Source organism: Bos indicus x Bos taurus, chromosome 29 (assembly GCF_003369695.1).
Source record: "Bos indicus x Bos taurus breed Angus x Brahman F1 hybrid chromosome 29, Bos_hybrid_MaternalHap_v2.0, whole genome shotgun sequence".
Taxonomy (NCBI): domain Eukaryota; kingdom Metazoa; phylum Chordata; class Mammalia; order Artiodactyla; family Bovidae; genus Bos; species Bos indicus x Bos taurus.
Genome location: NC_040104.1, coordinates 50,173,607 through 50,198,519, shown reverse-complemented (window position 1 = coordinate 50,198,519; position 24,913 = coordinate 50,173,607). Strand labels below are relative to the sequence as shown.

The 24,913-nt window shown below is 37.9% G+C and overlaps 1 protein-coding gene, 1 long non-coding RNA gene and 10 other non-coding genes across 20 annotated transcripts in view; 9 read left to right on the top strand and 3 right to left on the bottom strand.

Moving 5' to 3' along the window:
- Positions 1 to 50: 50 nt before the first annotated feature.
- On the top strand, positions 51 to 177 carry LOC113886639. Its single transcript, XR_003509522.1, has one exon. It is a non-coding gene; the product is annotated as a small nucleolar RNA SNORA40 (small nucleolar RNA).
- Positions 178 to 1,858: 1,681 nt separating this feature from the next.
- Positions 1,859 to 1,989, top strand: LOC113886636. The gene has a single exon (XR_003509519.1). It is a non-coding gene; the product is annotated as a small nucleolar RNA SNORA18 (small nucleolar RNA).
- A 150-nt stretch (positions 1,990 to 2,139) lies between these two features.
- Positions 2,140 to 2,210, top strand: LOC113886642. Its single transcript, XR_003509524.1, has one exon. It is a non-coding gene; the product is annotated as a small nucleolar RNA SNORD5 (small nucleolar RNA).
- Positions 2,211 to 2,343: 133 nt separating this feature from the next.
- LOC113885887 lies at positions 2,344 to 4,885 on the top strand. Its single transcript, XR_003509342.1, has 5 exons — positions 2,344 to 3,064; positions 3,584 to 3,724; positions 4,021 to 4,083; positions 4,466 to 4,502; positions 4,738 to 4,885. It is a non-coding gene; the product is annotated as an uncharacterized LOC113885887 (long non-coding RNA).
- Positions 2,811 to 2,947, top strand: LOC113886631. Its single transcript, XR_003509514.1, has one exon. It is a non-coding gene; the product is annotated as a small nucleolar RNA SNORA8 (small nucleolar RNA).
- Positions 3,432 to 3,565, top strand: LOC113886633. Its single transcript, XR_003509516.1, has one exon. It is a non-coding gene; the product is annotated as a small nucleolar RNA SNORA1 (small nucleolar RNA).
- On the top strand, positions 3,809 to 3,882 carry LOC113886630. The gene has a single exon (XR_003509513.1). It is a non-coding gene; the product is annotated as a small nucleolar RNA Z40 (small nucleolar RNA).
- On the top strand, positions 4,109 to 4,231 carry LOC113886635. The gene has a single exon (XR_003509518.1). It is a non-coding gene; the product is annotated as a small nucleolar RNA SNORA32 (small nucleolar RNA).
- On the top strand, positions 4,533 to 4,659 carry LOC113886632. The gene has a single exon (XR_003509515.1). It is a non-coding gene; the product is annotated as a small nucleolar RNA SNORA25 (small nucleolar RNA).
- Positions 4,806 to 24,913, bottom strand: part of CEP295 (centrosomal protein 295) — a 53,480-nt gene continuing 33,372 nt past the window's right edge. For 4 of the 9 annotated variants that reach the window (XM_027531656.1, XM_027531658.1, XM_027531662.1 and 1 more), the window contains 12 exons: positions 19,715 to 19,867; positions 16,287 to 16,390; positions 15,713 to 15,815; positions 15,093 to 15,341; positions 14,154 to 14,293; positions 13,229 to 13,403; positions 12,028 to 12,671; positions 11,257 to 11,397; positions 5,727 to 5,820; positions 5,462 to 5,626; positions 5,272 to 5,371; positions 4,806 to 5,113 (listed from right to left, as the gene is read on the bottom strand). In XM_027531656.1, coding sequence (XP_027387457.1) covers positions 4,972 to 5,113; positions 5,272 to 5,371; positions 5,462 to 5,626; positions 5,727 to 5,820; positions 11,257 to 11,397; positions 12,028 to 12,671; positions 13,229 to 13,403; positions 14,154 to 14,293; positions 15,093 to 15,341; positions 15,713 to 15,815; positions 16,287 to 16,390; positions 19,715 to 19,867 — 2,210 coding nt within the window. In that variant the 3' untranslated portion in view covers positions 4,806 to 4,971. Of the gene's footprint in view, positions 5,114 to 5,271; positions 5,372 to 5,461; positions 5,627 to 5,726; positions 5,821 to 11,256; positions 11,398 to 12,027; positions 12,672 to 13,228; positions 13,404 to 14,153; positions 14,294 to 15,092; positions 15,342 to 15,712; positions 15,816 to 16,286; positions 16,391 to 19,714; positions 19,868 to 24,913 lie in introns of those variants that run through there. The other 5 variants (XM_027531657.1, XM_027531659.1, XM_027531660.1 and 2 more) reach the window with 5 other exon arrangements.
- LOC113886637 lies at positions 15,903 to 15,974 on the bottom strand. The gene has a single exon (XR_003509520.1). It is a non-coding gene; the product is annotated as a small nucleolar RNA U2-30 (small nucleolar RNA).
- On the bottom strand, positions 16,124 to 16,203 carry LOC113886638. The gene has a single exon (XR_003509521.1). It is a non-coding gene; the product is annotated as a small nucleolar RNA U2-19 (small nucleolar RNA).

The following is a 24,913-nucleotide window of genomic DNA, read 5'->3' as shown; positions in this document are numbered from 1 at the left end:
TGTATTTCAAATATCCTTTTCATCACCACATATATAATGCATTTTACAGTAGCACTTGTGTTTGTTTTTGTTTAATTTGTGGACAAAGACTTACAGACAAGTGCGAAAGTAAATCCTCTTTTGCAACCCACAACTCATTGTTCAGTATGAGTTTTGATACAGATAAGAAGGAACATGATCCATAAAATGGATGTGTATTGATGAGCATAAAGATTGCTTCCAGGGCTGTAAAGCTAAATAAAGCTTCTAAATTACCAGCTATATTGATCCTAGTACTCAGTTTTAATGTTGACATAAAACAAAGATGGGCTTCTTTTTTTAGGCTTTTATCTTCAGAATACAGTATCTGGATTTTGCAAAGATATGTCTAATGCTTTAGGTAAGTTTTGTTCAGATTTGTGTAAATATGATACATTGTCAGAACTTCTCCAGAGGTTTAATTTTTGAAAGCCATTTTTGCCAACTTTAAATTTCTATTCATCATGTAATTTCAGAAAATGCATCTCAGGATTGGCATGTTTTATAGTGACATTGTGCCAGGATTTGCTTGCAGGAAGGGGTCCCAGAACTATAAGCTATCAGAATCTTGGATATTCCCTCTTCAAGCATATGAATTTTTAATCTTCTAATACCCCCTGTACATTTTAAAAATTGAAGCATAGTTGATTTACAATGCTAATTTCTGCTGTACAGCAAAGTGACTCAGTTATATAATTTTTCTCTTATGATCTATCACAGCATATTAATTCCCTGTGCTATATAGTAAGCCCTTGTTTATCTTATGAATTTGTATCTGCTAATCCCAAGTTCCCAGTCTGTGGCTCCCCCACACCCCCACCTCTTGTCCAACCACAAGTCCATATCTGTTTGTTTCATAGATCTGTTCATTTGGGTGGTAGTTTAGATTCCACATGTAAGTGATACCTATTTCTGACTTAGTTTGCTTTCTATATCGCTAGATCCATGTTGCTGCAAATGGCATCATTTTCATATTAATGGCTGAGTAAAATACACACCCCTCCCACACATCTTTATCAGTTCATCTCTCAGTGGACATTTATGTTGGTTCCATATCTTGGAACAGTGCTGTAGTGAACACAGGTACACGTATCCTTTCCAACCATGTTTTTCTTTGCGTGGGACTGCTCATCATATGGTAGCTCTCGTGTTTTCTGTAGTGGCAGTACCAATCTACATTCTCACCAACAATGTAGGAGAAGGTTCCTTTTTTTTCCTCCAACACCCTGTCTGGCATTTATTATTTGTAGACTTTACGATGGCCATTCTCACCAATGTGAGATGGTACTTGATTATAGTTTTGATTTGCATTTCTCTGTAGTGATGAGCATAGAACCCACACCCCCTGCAGTGGAAATGCTAAGTCTTAACCAGTAAACCACCAGGGAAGTCCCACAATATTTTGATGCATATACTAAAATGAAGTAGAAGATTATATAGTGTAATGTTAGAAATGACTACACAGGACACATAATTTCATAAATCTGAATGATATACAAATGCCAAATTTGTCCTCAGGAATCCCCAAATGGTCAGAACATCAGGCATATTAACATTTTTCTGTATTTTCATAATTGTTATCAATGAGAAAATATTTTACATTTTAGTTCTCAATTTAAAGGCAAAAATTCATTTAAATAGTTTTGCAGTAATCTGGTAATGAAGTTGTTAATAATAAAGCTTAAATTTACATATGTAATTTTTTGGTTCAGCTGTAATAGCTACTTGGTACTTTATACTATCTTTCCTAAGGATTGACTTTAAAATACATGTCATGATTAATTCATTGTATGATTTCTTTAAATTACTTAATTTAAAATTAATTAAACAATGATTAAGCATTGAGGTCTATCCCGATGGGGCTTTTTCTATAAACCTACATCGTTGGAAACGCCTCATAGAATAACTATGTAGTTTCCTTTACTCATAGAACTACCTGTTAGATCTGTGGGAAAAAACTACAAGACAAAGCTGCCAATTAAACTATGAAAAACCTAACAGTTTTTTTTTTTAATCTTAGGTATTGGCATATCCCAATGATCTGTGTCAAGTTTTAGGGTGGGATAACTTAGGTGAGTTTTAGTTAGTGACTATAATTTGGGGGGAGGGGTTACCATTCCAGTTCAGATGATGAATTTAATGTTCAACTGCTGAATGATACAGATATGAACTAAAACTTAATTCTGATAGAGCTGAGTATAACAAAATATTTAAATAAGCATATATTTAAGTTTTTTAATCATGAGTAAGTAACCCATAATCTATTATTTGGTATCCACAGGAATTAATATGATTTGAACTTGGTAAGTTTTTGGTAAGTAGAATATTTAATTTCTATTCAAATAGGATTCAGAAGTTCTGAAAACAATGAAATTTTGAGTATGGTATTCCATTACTATTGTGACTGCTAGTTATTTAGGTGTAAAACAGAATTATCAAGATTTTGGCCAAAAATTTGGCCAAAAATTTGCTGTAATACTTGTACTCATTGGAAAAAAAGGAAGACACAGCATATGTAGGGCATGAAATGCCCTGGTCCCTTGTATACTTTATTAAACTAGTATGTAAATAGCAAGTATGATTGGATAGTTTCCTACGTAAGTTTTATAGGTATAAAGAGGGTAAAAAGGTAACGAGTTAAGTTTATAATTTAAGAGTTAATGTAGTTGGTTGCTTACTGGAATGACAAGAAAAAATTATTTCACATGTTAAATAGAGGTGTGTGTGAAAGTAAATTTCTCAGATAGTATCATTACAGAATGAGGTTGGAGTGGTTCCAGTTCAATCATAATTGCACTGCATGGTATCTGCATTCAGCAGTTTGTTCCTGCTGGCTGTTCAAAAGACAGTGCGATATAAATTCAGTATCTGGCATCGTTGGTTTTTTTGCTTTGTGCATATTAGACCTGGTATTTCTACTGATACAAGTATCCTTTTAGTTTCTTATACTGGTCAGTTTGACAGAATCTTCAAAAGTAACTAATACTTTTTTTTCCTATGGTTGTCATTAAGAACTAGACAGATCCCATCTCCTGACCCTAAACAGGTATTTTGCTTTTCACTTTCTGTTGCTTTTAGCAGCTTTCCTTTGCTGATAGCATGCTTAACAAAGCGGAACTTCTATACAGGTGCTGCTGCTAAGTCGCTTCAGTCATGTCTGACTCTGTGCGACCCCATAGATGGCAGCCCACCAGGCTCCCCTAGGCAACAACACTGGAGTGGGTTGCCATTTCCTTCTTCAGTGCATGAAAATGAAAAGTGTGCTCAGTTGTGTCCAACTCTTAGCAACCCCATGGACTGTAGCCTGCCAGCCTTCTCTGTCCATGGGATTTTCCAGGCAAGAGTACTGGAGCTGTACAGGTGCAGAAGAAGCTTTTTGCACATTGTCTTAAGCTTGGGAAACTTATTTACAAAGCCTCATTCTACTGAAAATGGGCACTTGTTCATGGTGTCCATAAAACTGTTAATGTGGCTACATTGAGAACACAGGTTTTGCTTCCATCACTGTAATTTTATTGCAGTGGTGACAATGAGACCTGTAACATTTTTTTTTTTTTTTGACTAGGCTCATGAGTAAAAATTGGATATAATATGGCTTTTCAATATTAGGAAAGATGAAGGAATAAACACAATTGTACTTGCTATATTTAACTTCTAGGATCCTACAGTAAACTGCTTGAGGAAATTGGGTCTTTGAAGATTACAGGTAAGATTTCGTTTTTTCCCCCTTGTATTTAATGCAAAAAACTAGACGTTAAACAGCCCATTACGTGTTCTACTGTTTTTTCAGGGATGTTATGATGATGGGCAAAATTGTTCAACTGCTCTGAATGGGCTGAGTGAAAATAGCCTTTCTGAACATCCACATTAAACTATATTTTAAAACATGACAGCTCTAAGATTAAAGTTGCCTGAGGACATTTATATTTTGCAACAAAGTTTAGGTATGAATGAAAATGGAACCGAATCAGTCCCAGTTATTGTTCAAATCCTTTTCTGTAGGTGGCAAACTTTGAAGTGAACTCCACTGAAGATCTAAGAGGCCCAACTAAAACAACGTGGCAGGTAATTATTATCTGTCAGATTTTGATGGTCATTACCAAGGCTTTTAGAACGCAGTTTCTAATTTGCTGTGGACATGACCGTAAAACAAAATCCCAACTAGGTTTTTCTTCCTGCTACTTTGTTAGCATACAGCCTGTTGGGAACATTTTATTAGCCTTAATTAACTACTTGTGAAAGTCAGCACTGTTCTAGTATAAATAGAACACAGCCATTTTTCTAATTAGCTTTTATAATACCCAGACATTGCTAGTCTATGCCTAGCATTGAAGAGTCTATGCCTAGATTGCTGGACTTGTTTTCTAGTTTATTACTGGGGTAGTTGGCTTCAGAACTTTATAGGACCATCTCTGAAAATGAAACCTTTAATATTTCTGTTACACAGGCATCACAGCTGTGGATTGAGCAGAACTTTTTGAAAGGTATGTACACATTAGAGAAATAGTTTTTGTAGGTCATTTCAAAGAGGGCTGATGGGACCAAATCCTGGAGCCCTTAACGCTGTGACCAAAGACTGAATTCTCCATTGGATATAATAGTCACTCGATAGTGCTATGTTTTCCTGATGGAGATACAAGCCACTCATATCCATGACAGGTGATGTGGGAGAGTGTAAATACAGTCTTCAAAATTTAACCAGTATCTACTCTCCTTCAGGGCTACCTTGAAGATGACAACCCTGGAGGAGCTATGGTGATTGGCAGTGGAAAGAATCAGGACGTGTGAAAAATCCTTAAAAATTTATTGACTTAAATAACTTTGCCTATGTTAATGAATAAAAAGAAACCTTTTGTGCAGAAAGTCAGCATATATTTCTGGCTCGAAGCTTCTCTAATGTTTTCTGTGGAGGAAATAGTATCAGTTATTATTAGTATCAGGCTCCGATGTGCCTTAGACATGAAAAGTTGGGGGTATGTATGGGATGCTGCTTACCTTATGAAATTCTTTTGTCCTTGCTCTGTTTTGGGCATGTGCATCTTGCTTTGCTTTGTCTTCCTTCTGCTTTCTCATTTCAGCTAATTGAAGGTATAATCTATAAGAAATTTGTATGGAATTAAAGACAGATACTTCAGATACATGTATAGTCACTGACTATGCATCTGACTATGCAACCCTATGAACAAGGGACATGGAGTGGGTTGCCATTCCTTTGTCTATCATATATATGTAAATCCATATACATATACATACCCTACTGCCCTTTTGTGCGTATGGGGTTGTGCAGTCTTTTTATCTTCAGGAAGCGACACCCTAACTTTACTCATACCCTTTAGGTCACTCACAAAGGAACCTGAGTGGAAAACAAGCCACTGAGTAAAATACATAATGCCACTGAGTAAAACCACTAAGTAAATACATAATTCTCTTTGATAACAGATACCTGTAGTTTTCTCTGTTATTGTTTTGGTTTGAGAATATCCAGAGGCATGAACTTTGTCCTTTATCTCTTTCTGTCTCTGTGAGGATCTCTCTATAAATGCCTTTTTTCTTTTTATGAATGCTTCTTGTAAGCTCTCTGGTGCAGCTGTACACCTTGAAAAGGTTTCTGTTTAAAAAAGTTTTTTTTTTTTTTTTAAAATATGTCAGCAAGTCACAAATTCAAGTTTTCATGAATGGGTGTGGGTTCACCAATCTGATGCACATACCTCCACACACAGTTGGTCTCTCCAGTGGATGTTCTGACATGGCTGGATAATCTGAGTTTTCTGTTTCTGACAGAAGAGGCAGAAATTCACTCACCTAATGGCAAGAAAGTCATAGAAGACTTTACCACTTCAGAGAAGACTTTTACAGACTTTACCCTAGTTCTTTTGGAACTGCCTTTCTAGAAAATTCAGTCCTAAAGTTATTCAGAGTTAACCACAGCAGACGACCTTCAAAAATTGAAAGGATGAGTCAAGCAAGAACTGAAAAATGTAAAGGAAAACTTAATTTAGCCACTAACTCACTCACATGGACCACAGCCTTGTGAGAATGAAAAGCTCAATGAAACTGGACAGTTTTCCTCAGACATGACCTCAATGGACAGGTCATGGTGGAGAGTTCTGAGGAAACTTGGTCCACTGGAGAAGCTTTGAGAACCCCATAAACAGTATGAAAAGACAAAACAATACAACACTGAAAGATGGAACTCCTCAGGTCAGCAAAAGAGATGGAGCCAAAGTGAAAACAATTCCCAGTTGTAGGATGTGGCTGGTGATGGTCCACTGCGGTAAAGAACAATACTGCAGAGGAACCTGGAATGTTAGGTGCATGAATCAAGATAAATTGAAAGTGGTCAAACAGGAGATAGCAGGAGTGAACATCAACATTTTAGGAATCTAAATGGATTAAAATGGACTGGAATGGATGAATTTAACTTAGATGACCATTAAATAGCTTAGAAGAAGCCCTCATAGTCAACAAGAATCCAAAATGCAGTATTTGGGTACAGTTTCAAACGACAGTGATCTCTACTTGTTTCCAAAGAACCGTTGACTGTCACAGTAATCCAAGTCTATGCCCCAAACAGCAATGCCAAAGAAGCTGAAGTTGAACAATTGTATGACTTACAAGACCTTCTAGAACTAACACCCAAAAAAGATGTCCTTTTTATCATAAGGGACTGGAATGCAAAAGTAGGAAGTCAAGAGATATGTGGAGTAATGGGCAAGTTTCATTTTGGAATACCAAATGAAGTAGGGCAAAGTTTTGTGAGTACACAGGAAACTTCCCTCATAGCTCCTGCAGTGCAGGAGACCTGGGTTCAATTCCTGGGTTGGGAAGATCCCCTGGAGAAGGAAATGCAACCCATTCCAGTTCTTGCCTGGAGAATCCCATGGATAGAGGAGCCTGGCAGGCTATGGGGTCGCCAGAGTTGGACATGACTTAGTAACTAAGTCATGTCTTAGTAACTAACCTCTGGCTTCTCTGGTGGCTCAGAAGTTAAAGTGTCTGCCTCCAATGCAGGAGACTTGGGTTTGACCCCTGGGTCAGAAAGACCCCCTCGAGAAGGAAATGGCAACCCACTCCAGTATTCTTGCCTGGAGAAGCCCATGGATGGAGGAGCCTGGTAGGCTACAGTCCATGGGGTCGCAAAGAGTCAGACACAACTGAGCGACTTCACTTTCTTGAAACTAAACCACCACCACCACACAGCAAACACACTCTTCCAACCCTGACTCTACACAGGAGATGACTCTACACATGGACATTGCCAGATGGTCAATACCAAAATCAGACTGATTATATTCTTTGCAGCGGAAGATGGAGCAGCTCTATACAGTCAGCAAAAACAAAGACAGGAGCTGACTGTGGCTCAGATCATGAACTCCTTATTGCCAAATTCAGACTTAAATTGAAGGAAGTATGAAAAATAACCAGAAACCACTAAATAAAATCCCTTAACAATTATACAGCAGAAGTGACAAATAGATTCAAGGGATTAGATCCGATAGAGTGCCTAAAAAACTATAGGACCATCAAGTGATCAAGACCATCCCCAAGAAAAATGCAAAAAAAGCAAAATGGCTGTCTGAGGGGGCCTTACAGAGATAGCTGAGAAGAAAACAGAAAGGCAAAGGAGAAAAGGAAAAATATAGTCATCTGAATGCAGAGTTCCAAAGACTAGCAAGGAGAGAGAAAGCCTTCCTAACAGATCAAAGAAACAGGATTAAAGATCTAAACATAAGACCAGAAACTATAAAACTCCTAGAGGAGAACATAGGCAAAACAGTCTCTGACATACATCACAGCAGGATCCTCTATGACCCACTTCCCAGAATATTGGAAATAAAATCAAAAATAAACAAATGGGACCTAATTAACCTTAAAAGCTTCTGCACATCAAAGGAAACTATTAGCAAGGTGAAAAGCCAGCCTTCAGAATGGGAGAAAATAGCAAATGAAGCAACTGACAAACAACTAATCTCAAAAATATACAAGCAACTCCTACAGCTCATCTCCAGAAAAATAAACGGCCCAATCAAAAAATGGGCCAAAGAACTAAATAGACATTTCTCCAAAGAAGACATACAGATGGCTAACAAACACATGAAAAGATGCTCAACATCACTCATTATCAGAGAAATGCAAATCAAAACCACTATGAGGTACCATTTCACACCAGTCAGAATGGCTGCGATCCAAAAGTCTACAAATAATAAATGCTGGAGAGGGTGTGGAGAAAAGGGAACCCTCTTACACTGTTGGTGAAAATGCAAACTAGTACAGCCACTATGGAGAACAGTGTGGAGATTCCGTAAAAAACTGGAAATAGAACTGCCTTATGATCCAGCAATCCCACTGCTGGGCATACACACTGAGGAAACCAGAAGGGAAAGAGACACGTGTACCCCAATGTTCATCGCAGCACTGTTTATAACAGCCAGGACATGGAGCAACCTAGATGTCCATCAGCAGATGAATGGATAAGAAAGCTATGGTACATATACACAATGGAGTATTACTCAGCCATTAAAAAGAATACATTTGAATGAGTTCTAATGAGGTGGATGAAACTGGAGCCTATTATACAGAGTGAAGTAAGCCAGAAGGAAAAACATAAATACAGTATACTAACACATATATATGGAATTTAGAAAGATGGAAACAATAACCCTGTGTATGAGACAGCAAAAGAGACACTGATGTATAGAACAGTCTTATGGACTCTGTGGGAGAGGGAGAGGGTGGGAAGATTTGGGAGAATGACATTGAAACACGTAAAATATCATGTAAGAAACAAGTTGCCAGTACAGTTTCGATGCACGATACTGGATGCTTGGGGCTAGTGCACTGGGATGACCCAGAGGGATGGTATGGGGAGGGAGGAAGGAGGAGGGTTCAGGATGGGGAACACACATGTATACCTGTGGTGGACTCATTTGGATATTTGGCAAAACTAATACAATTATGTAAAGTTTAAAAATAAAAAAAAAAAAGAAACAGATGAAACCAATAGAATGGAAAAGACCAGAGATCTCTTCAAGAAAATTAGAGATACCAAGGGAACATTTCATGCAAAGATAGGCACAATAGAGGACAGAAACAGTATGGAACTAATAGAAGCAGAAGATACTAAGAAAAGGTGGCAAGGATACATAAAATAACTCTACGAAATAGATCATGATCCAGATAATCACGATAGTGTGATCACTCACCTACAGCCAACGATCCTGGAGTGCAAAGTCAAGTGGGCCATAGGAAGCATCACAAACAAAGCTAGTAGAGGTGGTGGAATTCCACGTTGAGCTATTTCAAATCCTAAAAGATGATGCTGTTAAAGTGCTGCACTCAATACACCAGCAAACTGGGAAACTCAGCAGTGGACACAGGACTGGAAATGGTCAATTTTCATTCCAATTCCAAAGAAAGGCAATGCCAAAGAATGTTCAAACTACAGCACAATTGCACTCATCTCATGCTAGCAAAGTAATGCTCAAAATTCTCCAAGCAAGGCTTCAACAGGACATGAACAGAGAACTTCCAGATGTTTAAGCTGGATTTAGAAAAGGCAGAGGAGCCAAAGGTCGAATTGCCAACATCCACTGGAGAAGGAAATGACAACCCACTCCGGTATTCTTGCCTGGAAAATCCCATGGACAGAGAAGCCTGACAGGCTACAGTTCATGGAGTTGCAAAGAATTGGACACGACTGAGCGACTTCATCATGGAGTTGCAAAGAATTGGACACGACTGAGTGACTTCACTTCATTGGATCATAGAAAAATCAGAGTTCCAGAAAAATATCTGCTTTATTGACTATGCCAAAGCCTTTGACTGTGTGGATCACAACAAACTTGTGTAAAATTCTTCAAGAGATGGGAATAACACACCACCTAATCTGCCTCCTGAGAATCAAGTTAGAATTGGACATGGAACAATGGACTGGTTCCAATTTGGGAAAGGAGTACGTCAAGGCTGTATATTGTCACCCTGCTTGTTTAACTTATATGCAGAGTACATCATGTGAAATGCCAGTCTAGATGAAGGACAAGCTGGAATCAAGGATTGCCGGGAGAAATATCAGTAATTTCAGATGTGCAGATACCCTTATGGCAGAAAGTGAAGAGGATATGAAGAGCTTCTTGATGAAGGTGAAAGAGGGGAGTGAAAAAGCTGTTTTAAAACTCAACATTCAAAAAACAAAGATCATGGCATCCAGTCCTATCACTTGATGGGAAATAGATGGGGAAACAATGTAAACAGACTATTTTCTTGGGCTCCAAAATCCCTGTGGATGGTAACTGCAGCCATGAAATTAAAAGACGCTTGCTCCTTGGAAGAAAAGCTTTGGCCAATATAGACAGCATATTAAAAGCAGAGACATTATTTTGCCAACAAAGGCCTGTCTAGTTAAAGCTATGGTTTTTTCCGTTAATGTATGGATGTGAGAGTTGGACTATAAAGAAAGCTGAAGAATTGATGCTTTTGTACTGTGGTGTTGGAGAAGAGTCTTGAGAGTCCCTTCAACTGCAAGGAGATCCAACCAGTCCATCCTAAAGGAAATCAGTCCTGAATATTCATTGGAAGGACTGATGCTGAAGCTCCACTACTTTGGCCACCTGATGCAAAGAACAGACTAGCTGGAAAAGACTGATGCTGGGAAAGACTGAAGGCTGGAGAAGGGGACAACTGAGGACAAGTTGGTTTTATGGCATCACCAACTCAATGGGCATGAGTTTGAGCAAGCTCCAGGAGTTGGTGATGGACAAGGAAGCCTGGCATGCTGCAGTCCATGGGGTCACAAGGTCAGACATGACTGAGTGACTAAACTGAATAGCACTTTGTTAGCACTGTTTTGTACCATGTAATTGTGCTTCCCTGATAGCTCAGCTGGTGAAGAATCTGCCTGCAACGCAGGAGACCCTGGTTCGATTCCTGGGTTAGGAAGTTTACATGGAGATGGGATAGGCTACCCACTCCAGTATTCTTGTCTGGACAGAAGAGTTTGTCCTCAAGGACAGAGGAGCCTGGTGGGAGTCGCTCGGAGGCAGACATGACTGAAGGACTAAGCACCAGCAGCAGTAGCCCTATCAGCTTACCCACTGTCAGTTTTCTACTGTGAGCACATTCATACAGTGATACTTTAAGAAGAAATGCCATGTACAAAGCAAAGTAAAAATACCCTTATCCCCTAAATTTCAACGAGTTGCTATATAATTGAGGTTTATTAATGAGAGCTGTGAAATTTACCTGAAAACAGCTCTTTGCCTCATTTTCTCTCTTTTCTTCTAGGGTTAAGTTTGCAAAATCCATTTCAGCAATACTGATATCACTGGTGCTTGTCAATGTAAGTTCTGGTTCTTCCATTATACCATGGCCAGATTCTGTTTCCTGTGTAACAAAAGGGAAACCACATTCAGAAGGGAAAAAATAATGTACGTTATGGAGGAAGAACAGGTTGTTCAACTATGGACACCAGAGAAGATCTACTCTGTGCATTATAAAACGCTTACAAGCCTAGGCGGCCAGACTGGGTAGGGGCTGTACAACATCAGAGTCTGCACTCTATCTAAATGGAGCAGTGGCTGGCTACTGGGCTGCAGCCAAATGTCACTGCTGCTACAGCACCGTTTGTAAGTGTACAACCTTTAAATACTTAACAAGAATACAAGAAAATCCAAAAGGTGACCAAAACATCTTATTTTCTGCTTACCTGTGGCAGGACAAACAGTACTAGAAGGTAAAAGCTATGTTCAGGTGACTGCTGAAGCATAGGCTTAGCTACCATTTTTCAGGTAAGCTGGAGATGAGAAATGTACATTGGAAAGAAAGATATGTAAAATTCAGAGGGAGGTCAAGTTAAAAAATTTGTCATTTCTGCATTTTATTGGAGATTTCCAATGATTATGAGACTGTCTCAGATAGGAATGTGAACAAGTAGCTTTGTTGCACGTCCTGCAATCTTGTTTTCAGAGTCTTTCCTGAAAATGAATTTAAGTATACAGCACAGATTTCACTTACCCAGACTGGAATAGATCTCTGTAATGAAAATGATCCAGAATTTACAAAGAGCTCTGATTGTGCAAGTTGAGATGGGTTTCCTACGATCGTTGGAATTCCTGCCATAGTTGAGTCCTGAAGACATTTTTCATTCTGAACAGTGAGTGAATATGGTATCTGAATTGAAGTTCCCATCTCTACTGTCCTTACACATAAATGAGAATCAGTTTCCTCTATGTGTGGATTTAAATCACAGGTTTCTTTTTTATCATCAGTGAGTCCTTGACCTTGTAACACTGTATCAAGTCTTTCTGATAGTTTTTCAAAACCCAGTCTTTCTTTTCTGCCTTCTGGTTGGTCTTTTATTGACCACTCACTAGAGGTAGAACCACATGTAGTGCCATGCTGTAGATTTAACTGATGAAATACATTAGCCTCACCAGATGAATTGAAGACTGAACTTTGCAAATTTCCTACTGAGAGCTGGAAATGAACACTTTTTTGCTTGTTTTGTAATAGTTCATGTTCAGAGGAACAGTTCTGATTTTCCACATCTTGGGAAGAAGCTCTCGCTTCAATGCTAAAAATGCTTGGTAGATCGGCATGCTGGCTCCCTTCCTGTGAAGAATATTCTGGTCGAAGTTGTCGAAAAGATTGTTCAGACCCTGTAAGAGATCAGTTGATCATAATTAGGTGTTGTAAAACTTGGATATAGTCGCTAACAATTTCTGAGAAAATTATAAATAAAGCCAGGTTACTTATAAAGTTCAGGAACAAAAACTGATGTACACAAACAAGAATAGGAAGCTAAAGGACGGTCACAGTGATTTTAAATAATTACTGCACACACCATGTATTTTCTCCTATAATATTTAATAAAGGAAATACAGCTATTAGAGGCAATGAGGACTTTTCCCCCCATAACTGAATATTGACTTTTAAAAACTAAAACATTCATGTCTCACAGATGGGTATGCTGTGATGTGTATACACACACACACACACACACACACACACAATTTGTATAAAAAATTTTAGAAGGATACTTTAAGAGCTGAGGTAAGGAAGCTGAACAAGAGGCAGCACTTACTACCCTCAAAAGGAATAAGGGTATGAGTAGAGAGAAACCAAGAGCTATTGGGTGCAATTTCCAAGGAAAAATGATATAAACAACCATGAGAAACTATTGAGCTTTATTTAACTTTTCCGAACTTCTGCATACCCTCAATATCTTCTACAGCAAAACTCTGAGCTGTGTCACAAGCCAAGTTAGGGTCAGGCTGCTGGTTCAGACTGGTGTTAGAAGAATGCAGGCTGGCCCTCCTCAGTGCTGTAAAAGAAGCCATACTTTTGGGGGATGGAGTAGCACGGAGGCTTTCACAGGAAGAACCTGACCTCTGACGGGAAACAGGAAAAGGCTGTGTTACCAGTTGCATCAACAAATCCTCATGTTTCTTTGCTATTGCGCTTCCGTAATTACCACTTTACTATCACATTAACAACTTGCTTATTCAAACCCAATTCTTTCACTTTAGGAAATACAAAAGAGACTTTTTATTTAGAAAACAAACTATTAACTAACAAGACACAGTTCAGAACATGACTAAATCATTTTCTGATAAGCAGGAACTATGTAGACCTGCCTGGAAACAGAAACACCCAGGTCTGAATCTTAGCTCCTTTACTCTGTAGGAGGAGACTTTCAAAATTTTGCAACATTCTATTTACCTGACTATTTAAGACTAAATTCCATCAAAGTAACCCCCGCCCCAAAACCCTGAAAACTAATGATAAAAATGTTCTCAAGTTTTTATGGAGTGACCCATAAAAAATACCTAGAAATAAAGCTGTTGGGACCAAATTCTAATGCACCTATTTTCAATCTTGGTTCCACATTGTAACCATTTTATCTGACTATTCCTAGATTTTCTGATTTAATTGGTCAGAGGTACAGTCTGGGCCTGGCAGGCTACAGTCCACTGGGTCGCAAGAGTCGGACACGACTTAGCAACCAAACCACCACCACCACAGTCTGGGCAATGGTAGCTAAAAGCTCACCAGATGATTTTAGTTGGCAGCCAAGGCTAAGAATCATTCTTCTGTTCTAACAGAAGAAAAGACAGATTGCAAAGAAGCATCTACTTTACCTGGTTAAAGTCTTTACTGTCTTGAGAAATCCCAGAGAAACATGATAACAAATCAAAATCTGGATGTGGTTCTAAGGGTTTAAATAGCTGACGATGCAAATTTGGAAAATTGTGCTCCAATTCTGGAAAGTCAAAGTCAACTGTTGGAATTTTAAGGAAAAAAAAAAAAAAAGACATTTATCTTAAAAGTAAAGCCTAGAAAAGTAGTACTAAGAACATATTCATAAAGGTTATTTTAAGGTAACTGCAACTCAACAAAATTACTTCCATTCCTCTCATTACCAGCAGACGCTTTCAAATCAAGCCCTATCATTTCTGATGCAAAAGTGGGGGGTGGGGGGCGGTTTCCAAACCCTTTGACAAATTTAAGTTTCCATTTCTACTAGCCTGAACATCTTTATGGGGTTAATTAGGAATAAGATGCCATTACAGTCACGGCTTTGCTACAATAAGCTTTGTTACTCTCAGGTCATTTGGGGATCAATTACTTAAGAAAAGCTCACTATACTGAGTGCTACCATGGGCCAGACACTATACTTCATGTGTATTATTTCACTTTATGTGCATTATTTCCAACACCTCTTCTACAGAAGATGAAGAGTAAGCTGCCTGTGGTCTCAGGAAACAGTCATAGGGTCTGTATGACTTAAGTTTATGTGCTCAATACAGGCAGTACTGCCTCTGTTGCTATAGGTAACTTTGCAAAGGTAAAGGAAGACCTGCTCATCTCTTCTACATGGTCTTCAGTCTGATTCCAGAGCTCCTTTCACTAAGTGCCCTCCTCAGTGTTTTCCATGTTACAATTGCTACAGCAAGCCATCAAAACACAAAGCTCAAATAATCACTACTTCTAACTAAAAAGGATGATAGGTTAAAAATGAACACTTAGTTTACATAGACGTATTTATTAAAAAAGTCTTACTTTTAAATAAAACTTACCCCGAAAGTCTGTTTTTTCAGTCATCAAATTTGTTTCATTAATGTAATTGTCTCTCATCTGTTGAATGTGTGTCTGACCAGATGTCAATGTTTCCACTGCACATAAAAGAGGTTTATGGATGTCCTGAGAGTCCTGTCTTTGATAAATATCTTGTGTTGAAGGAACTCTAGAACTTAAAACATTTGTTTCCTCTTCTTTACCGGCAGGAGGTTCTTGTTCCCTATGGTCCACATGCTCTGGGAATGACTCTGAAAATGGAGTTTAATGAAAATACTTAATGGCTGGGTACTTCCTTTGAGACAGACTTTAGCAGACAGACATAGCAACATACATTGATAAAGAATCAGCACAACCAAGAAAAGTGCTTGGTAGTTCCCACTGATATTAGCAGACCCTACTCAATGTGCTATGGAGATTGATAGAGCATCACTGTGACTTCCAAACATGTTCAGAAGATCATACTGTCCAATATTCTAAAGACATGATTACTTTACTTTTGAGACTTAAAGAACAATCCCTCTCAGCACATTCTGAAAAACAAGGTTAGCTCTCATCACTGTACTGCAACTCAACTGGTGCTTGACTTTCAATTTGTTTATAAACGTTTTGATACTCGTACCTGGCTCTGTAAGGCTCAAATCTATGTTTTCGTAACTTAAAAAACTCCCAGTGGAAACAGTTATTGAAGATAGTGGCTCATGATAAATTTCTTGTGTTTCAGCCTAAAAATGAAGGAGAACATTAGGCCACTGTGTAGGAAGAAATAGCTAGAAAAAACCCAAATTGCCAACAGTAGCAGTTATTAATTCTGAGCTCAGATCAAGTGTAGAAACCTTCATAGTTATATAAAGTTCTGCAGTAAAATCTTTTCATCATTGCTCAGAATTGATCAGCCTTTCATACAGCACACCCACAACCAACTCTCACTTACCCACCAATAAGCCCCTTAATTATCCAGTCACCTACACACACACACACACATGCACGCACCCACCCCTTCATACCCCTTACTTTAAATTATTCTTTTGCTTCTCAGAACTACAGAGATCATGCATCAGATACACTGGGTGGTCTTCTGATGCTCAGATTTGGCTACTTTCATCACTGATCCACTTCAGTAAGAGCAGATCTCAGAGAACACAGATGAAGCCAAGCAGCTCTAATGATGCAGGGCACATCAAGACATTACTAACCTTAACATCTAACTTCACATTTGGATCCAGGTACGTATGGCCTTCTCTCTCCACAGCATAGCTTAATACTGCATAATTCTCAACCACAGCCTCCTTGACTTTGACTAAAAGGGGGAGGGAGGAGGAAGGACTGGATTATGACAAATCAAATTCTTAGCACCAGAGGGCATAATTTCCTGCTTTCCTACAATTTTCTTTTTTTGACTACGAAGAAAAAATAATTCATGTTATTATTCATTAGTAATATTCATAGTTAGCACATTATACTTTTTCATGGAAAACTGTGGTTGTCATTATTATTCTATGAATAAAAACCCTTTAGAAAACAGCCAGTGTGATTGGAAATGCTTCTATCATCATTTTAAGTGAAGAAGCAAGAATATTCAATCATAAGTACAGTGTGATCTCAAAGTTGAGAAAAATGTACATAATAAAGAAAGTGCAACCAGTGGCAGGACAAGGAGAAATTTGACTTCTTTATAACTTGCAGTGCTGTCTAAAATCACAGGAGCATGTACTGCTTTTACTATGAAATTATCATTCCTAATTACATTTGACATACTAAAAACACATACAAATTATACTATCTCACTATTAGTAATTTGGGTATTCTCAGTTAGTTTTTTTCTTACTCTCAATAGCCAACATTTGTGAGAATGCTGGCCAAAGCATATGTCATCTGTGGCTCTGAAACAGAATAAAATTAAAACTGTTCCACCAAATATAAAATAAAATTTTCATCTCATTATCACCATGATATTAAGAGATAATGCTAATTAAATGTTTCTTAAGTGTTTATGTAAGAAATGTTTTCTAAGAGGTCACATATTGCAGGCACATATGTATCTATATGTATGTAGATACATATTCATAAAATGATATCTATATTATGGATAATTAAGTAAAACTACAAAAAGTATTATATTTAAATATAATTTGTTTTTAAATACATTTTTTGACTCCTAGTTGAATTAAAAATATTGCGACATAATTTAACCATTAAACTGTTACTTGGTTGCTTCTATATACACTAAGATTTTAAGTGAAGAAAGTAAGAAACTTAATATTGAGTTATTTTTTTTTTAAGCAGCTCATCTCAAAAGTCAGTTTTGAGATGAGAAGTTAGGGATTTTTCATTTCAGAATCACAATTCTGTAACTGTTATTATCTATAACAAACCAAAGATTCCCCCAGAGGTGGGTGGCCCAGGGTAGCATTTGGGCAGGGGTAAGAATTGAAAAATAAAAATGAGAGAGAGAAGCAAGGTCAAGTTACTTAAGATGTTGAAGAATTCAATGGATAGGTCCCTGAAAGTAACTGGAAGAGAAGTATCACTGGTTTGAAAACAGCTCATTGATAATAGGGACACAGTGGGAGGTTCCTAAAAAGGGGAAGTTACATCATTAAAGCAATGCCTTAGAGACAGTAATCTTCCCATATTGCTACAGGAAGGCAACATTTTCTGCTTTCCTGAGAAGCAAAGCACCATTTCCTGCTTTCCTACAAAAGCAAAGGGTACAGAGTGCAAAGCTAGGGAGTACCACCTAAAAAGCTGAGGAACCAAGGTGAGGTGATGACCTGAATCAAGCGTAGGGAGGGAAAAGACAGTAACAACACTTAGACCCTCCCTTCCAAAGTAGAAACAATACCACTCCAGGATAATTGTGAGAAAGAGACAAGCAGCCTCTGACAGCCAGGGGCAGACCTGGCACTACTGGCTTTGCCTTGGAGTTCTCCTGGTAAACAGGTACAGTGTTACAGAATACAAATATTGGAGAAGGCCACTCTGTGACTATGATGGGTCAAAACAAAATCAGACCATCAGTTCTCATGTCTGAACATAGACAAAACCATGAATACTGTCCAAACCACAAAAACAACCATCTCCTTATCCTGGCTGACATGAGTGACTGCTGTTTAACCAATTACAGCTTTACTTAGCCTAACTCCATTATTCCTACCTCCTAGATAAGAATTTTGTAGGTATTCAATAATAGAATCACACTTGCTTCCAGTACTAATAAGCAAAGCCCTATTTCCTTGAACCCTCCCCAAAATCACCTAATAAAAGCCCAAGTCTAACAGTAACTCCTTTCTGATACCCTGTCACTAACTCACTTTCGGTTCTCCATGATGTGCATGCTCTCTCACTGCAGCAAGTCAAAGCACACAGCTTTCTTGTGTAGAGATGTGTTCTCTGGTAGTCTTTGGCTAGAGGACACTGACAGGTAGAATGAAAAGGAATGCAAGTATTCACTGAGTGAGTGAAAGTCGCTCAGTCATGTCCAACTGTGCGATCTGATGGACTATATGGTCCATGGAATTCTCCAGGCCAGAATACGGCAGTGAGTAGCCTTTCCCTTCTCCAGGGGATCTTCCCAACCCAGGGACTGAACCCAGGTCTCCCGCATTGCAGGCAGATTCTTTACCAGCTGAGCCACCAGGGAAGCAAAGAATACCAGAGTGGGTAGCCTATCCCTTCTCCAGTGGATCTTCCAGACCCAGGAATCAAACCCGGGTCTCCTGCATTACAGGTGGATTCTTTACCAATTGAGTTATCAGGGAAGCCCTTAAGTATTCACTGGCTAAATCTAAAAAAAATGCTAATAGTTTTATTTTAAAATTTCAAAAACTATAATTAATTGGAAGTTATATCTGTAGTTATTTCAGTCTCCAATTTAAAAAGGAGATGCTGAAGTCAATTTCTCTATAAACTCCCATATAGAAAACAGGTCTTGCTCTTTTCTCATTCTATTAAACACCAGATACAACTAAGATAACAGTTATCCAAGTGTAAGTGATAGCTAAAATAAGAAGAAATCTGCTTAGAAAAAGGCAACTTTTAAAAAGATAGCTTTAGAAGTAATGAAGCAGTACTGGACCTATGCTTTGTAGGGTTAATATTACACATAAAAAACAGCCTGTTATAAACATGCATAAATTCAAAAGCAAGAAAATTAACATCAGTTGTCTTTGAGTGGCAGATTTTAGTCATTTAAAGTTTTTTCTTTGTAACTTGTTCTTTAATACTTTCCAACATTTAAAACTAAACATAAAACAGCTCATTTAGAATGCCACAGATGTGAAATTACTTATTATCTAAATAAACTTCACTTTCCTTATTCAACTTTTTGAATATGGAATACAGGCTTCTTATGGGAAAAAATTTTACAGTATGTAAACATAAGAAATAGACAGTGAAACCCAATCTCCAACAAGGGTTAACCTGTACCAACATGTTGATTCTTATTTCAGACAGTTTTCAAATGCACGAACAGACTTTTCTCCTCTCATTTAACACTTTCACAAAACTGCAGTTTTACTGAAGTTATTTACTATTTTGCATTACAAGCAATGCTACAATAATTATCTTCCGCCCACATACTCTTGTGTACAGTAATTCCACTTCTGATTCCTTTTTCTCTCACCTGCTTTATCAGAGTCATCACCACAGATGTTCTCCTGAGCAACTGGGTGAAGATGACCAAATGGATCACGGTCCAGAGGGCTCCCAAGAAAACTTTGTTCTCGGCTTATTGAGACCCTTAGGGGGTCTCTGTCTTGATAAAAATCAGGTTTACCTGGGAGGAAAAAAAACTGACTTACTGGATGTTAGAAACTTTGTTTCTTCTTGAAAGTAAAAAGGGTAAAAACCTAAATTCTTAAAAGTTTGATCAATGTATCAAGAAAAAGTAACTGCTTAACTTTCACACAGCCTTTACATTGTTTTACTTCAATTTTACTAAGTTTTTTTAATATGCCTGGAGAACTTACTAACCATTAATATTGTAAGGTATAATATGTATTCATAATGTAAAATTCATAAACAGTCACAGCTAATCTGTGGTATAAGGGACCAATTCAGGTGTTTACCCTGGGGAGAAGAGAAAGAAGAGTTAATATCAAGTGTACAAAGGAAGAGTTTATGGAGTTCTCTTACATTCCAATTCCGGAGCTGGATGGTGTCTACCTGAGGGTGATTTTCAAAGTACTTATTTCTATAAGTAAAATAAATAATTATGATTGAAATAAACACTTATGAAACAAAGGAATGGGAGACACTCAGAAGTAGAAGCTAATTTACTGGGGGCAACTCCAGAAAAACTTGAGAATTAAGAGGCAAAGTGTATTACAAAATGAAGGTGTGTATTAGGGAACTGAAAACAGGTAGAAGGTTTAAAAACATGTACTTGGAAAAGAGCCCTCCCATCACTTTAGATTCCTGTCTCTCAACATCATCCCCAGAGAAGACTAAAGGTTTATTCTCTGGAGAAATGGAATCCTATACACTGTGATCAATTTTATGGCAGACTCTCAAATTGGAGAAGTGTCAAAGGTCACCTTCTAAGGGGAAAAGCGCCAGCGCCACAGCTGACAGGGTTCAAGCCTGTGTGGAGAGACCCTGATGGACTTCCAGTCTATCCTCTTAGCCATGTGGCCACAGCTTCACTCTGAAACCAGGGGGATCGGGCACAGAATGAGGCAAGGGTGCAGGGAAGAAAAAGAATGGCATAAGGAAATCAGGGGTATTGAAAGAAAGTCTACATCCTCTACCCTCAGGTCTGCCTCCAGACAGCACCAACAGCCAGGCTTGTATCAAAGCTGGAGGATCTTTCTTTGAAGAAACTAAACAGTAAATTGCTCAGGTAAAAGAACCACAGGTACTAAGTTGACAGTCCTCAATGCAAAGCCACCTTTTCCAATGAAATCCAGAAGTAAATAAGGTCCCCACCTATAAAATTTCCAATTAGCCATTCAGTGTTCCACTGAAATATGCAAGATTTTAGATTTTAAAAATTCTAAACTTTCACACAGGAGGAAAAAAAACAAACAAGGAAGGACCTAGACAGAAAATACAGGAAACTGAACAAACAAAAACCTATAAATATTCAGTGTAGGTAGTATCTTGCGTCCATAAAACAAGAGCAAGATGCTATGAAAAGAAACAATCAGAAAAGAGGACAAGCTTTTAGAAACTATACTTTGAGAGCCAAAATAAAAATTTCTAAGAATGTTAGAAGAAAAAGCTGAGACAATGCTCCTAAAAGGTAAAGCCAAAATAAATAAACTACAGAGAAGAAATTTAGCTCAGATTTTCTCAACTTTATCATCACCCACCTAAGGAGCCTTTTAAAGACTTTTCCCCTAATGGCTTCCCAACTCTATGAAATTTAATAACTATATATATCCTGTATATCTTTTTTTGTGGGGGAAGAGTAAGCATTTGGAAACTTTAATACCAGGATAACATTGCTTTGACATTCAACTACATGGTCTGTAATTTAACAAAATATTGGTCTGAAAGGATTGGAGAACACCCTGGTCCTTCAAAGACAGTTTCAGAAACTCTGTTTTCAAAGACAAGGCATAGTATTCACAAAGTATGAAACTACAAAAGGTGAAAAATAACATATGAAACTATTTTTACAAATACATGCATTATCTACAAATAAAAGTAGAGACATATTAACCAAAAAGAGAAGATTAAGTAAATAATTATACCATATATCACTTTATGTACATTTGTACTTTGATACATAAAAAGTAAGACTTTTTCATCTCCCCCAAAACCAATTTTCACCCCTTTTGGAGGCAATAATAGCCTTGTCAAGAATGTATCATTCATCTCAATGGTGAAAAACTGAAAGCATGCCCCCTATCAGGAACAAGACAAGGGTGCCCACTTTCCCCACTATTGTTCAACATAGTTCTGGAAGTCCTAGCTACAGCAATCGGAGAAGAAAAAGAATTAAAATGAATCCAGATTGGAAAAGAAGAAGTAAAGTTCTCAGTCTGCAGATGACATGATATTGTACATAGAAAACCCTAAAGATATTATCAGAAAATTACTAGAGCTAATCAGTGAATTTAGCAAAGTTTCAGGATACAAAATCAATACACAGAAATCACTTGCATTTCTATATACTAACAATGAAAAATCAGTAAGAGAAACTAAGGAATCAATCCCATTCACCACTGCAACAAAAGAATTAAATATCTAGGAATAAACTTACCTAAGGAGACAAAAGAAATGTACACAGAAAATTATAAGACACTAATGAAAGATTTCAAAGATGGCATAAACAGATGGAGAGATATTCCATGTTCCTGGGTAGGAAGAATCTATGTTGTGAAAATGACTATACTACCAAATACAATCTATAGATTCAATGCACTCCCTATCAAATTACCAATGGCATTTTCCACAGAACTAGAACAGAAAATTTCACAATTCATATGGAAACACAAAAGGCCCTGAAGAGACAAAGCAGTCTTGAGAAAGATGAATGGAGCTAAAGGATCCAACCTTCCTGACTTCAGGTTATACTACAAAGCTACAGTTATCAAGACAGTATGGTACTGGCCCAAAAACAGAAACATAGACCAACGGAAAAAGATAGAAAGCCCAGAAATAAACCCATGAACCTATGGGTACCTTATATTTGACAAAGGAGACAAGAATATACAATGGGGCAAAGACAGCCTCTTCAATAAATGGTGCCTGGAAAACTGGACAGCTACATATAAAAGAATGAAATTAGAACACTTCCTACACCATACACAAAGATAAACTCAAAATGGATTAAAGACCTAAATGTAAGACCAGAAACTGTAAAACTCTTACAGGAAAACATAGGCAGAGCACTTGGTGACATAAATCAAAGCAAGATCCTCTATGACCAACCCATCTCCTAGAGTAATGGAAATAAAAACAAAAGTAAACAAGTGGGACCTGATTAAACTTAAAAGCTTTTGCACAGCAAAGGAAACTATAGGCAAAGTGAAAAGACAACCCTCAGAATGGGAGAAATTAACAACAAATGAAACAACTGACAAAGGATTAATTTCCAAAATATACAAGCAGCTCATATAACTCACTACCAGAAAAACAAATAACCCAATCAAAAAGTGGGAAAAAGACCTAAACAGAAATTTCTCCAAAGAAGACATACAGATGGCTAACAAACACATGAAAAGATGCTCAATATCACTCATTATTAGAGAAATGCAAATTAAAACAAGAAGATACCACCTCACACCAGGCAGAATGGCCATCATCAAAAAGTCTACAAACAATAAATGTTGGAGAGGGTGTGGAGAAAAGGGAATGCTCTTGCACTGTTGGTGGGGATTAAATTGTACAGTCATTATGGAAGACAGTATGGAGATTCCTTAAAGAACAAGGAATAAAACTGCCAATGACCCAGCAATCCCACTCCTAGGCATATACCCTGAGGAAACCAAAATTTAAAAAGACGTATGTATCCCATTTTTCATGGCAGCACTATTTTCAATAGCTAGAACATGGAAGCAACCTAGTTGTCCATCAACAGATGAATGGATAAAGAAGTTGTGGTACATATACACAATGGAATATTACTCAGCCATAAAAAGGAATGCCTTCGGGTCAGTTCTAATGACACGGATGAACCTAGAACCTATTATACAGAGTGAAGTAAGTCAGAAAGAGAAAGATAAATATCGTATTCTAATGCATATATACGGAATCTAGAAAAATGGTACTGAAGAATTTACTTATAGGGCAGCAATGGAGAAACAGACATAGAGAATAGACTTATGGACATGGGGAGAGGGGAGGAGAGGGTGAGATGTATGCAAAGAGAAATATGGAAACTTACATTACCATATGTGGGGTGGATGGCCAACAGGAATTTGCTGTATGGCTAAGAAACAAACAGGGGCTCTGTGTCAACCTGGAGGCGTGGGATGTGGGGGAAGGTGGGGGGAAGTTCAGGGGAGGGGATATATGTGTGCCTATGGCTGATTCAGGTTGAGGTTTGACAGAAAACAACAAAATTCTGTAAAGCAATTATCTTTCAATTAAAAAAAAAAGAATGTATCATTCAATTTCCAACTAAAAGGTGTTCCCACAAATAGAGAAAATGATGTGATCTGAAATTATTTTAGTGGTGTTTAGTATTTGGCTTAGTTTTTACTAAAATCCACTGCCAACTACAGAAGCAAATACAAGAAGAAGCACGAAGGAGGCTTGAAAAGTGACTGTGTCTGGTGAGTAGGATTAAGGGGTGAGGGGTGTGTAGGGGCAAGAAGAAATACTGTTTCATGCTGTAATCTTTTAGCACTAGTTGCCTTTAATTATGTGATTAAATTACTGCCCAAAGAAGTGTGATAAAGGCTATGACGAAAGCTCCCAAAGAGCACACGAGAAGGACACATGATAGTCCAGGCAAAGTTTATGCCACAAAGTGGCACCAAACTCAACCCTGAAGGGAGAGAGCAAGATCATGAAGGCCCTGGTGGATGAAGTTGGGGACTTAAGACTTAGTTTAGACTTACCCTCCAGTCAAGGGGAAACTACCAAAGAGTTTTAAACACAGGGCAATAGAGGCAAATTACTCTGAGTACACCATGGAAAAATGAATGAAAGTAATGCTAGGCTGGAAACAGGGAGACATGGGGGTTTGTAACTATAAGCAAGGTGAAAAGACAGCCTTCAGAATCGGAGAAAATAATAGCAAATGAAGCAACTGACAAACAACTAATCTCAAAAATATACAAGCAACTCCTATAGCTCAATTCCAGAAAAACAAATGACCCAATCAAAAAATGGGCCAAAGAACTAAACAGACATTTCTCCAAAGAAG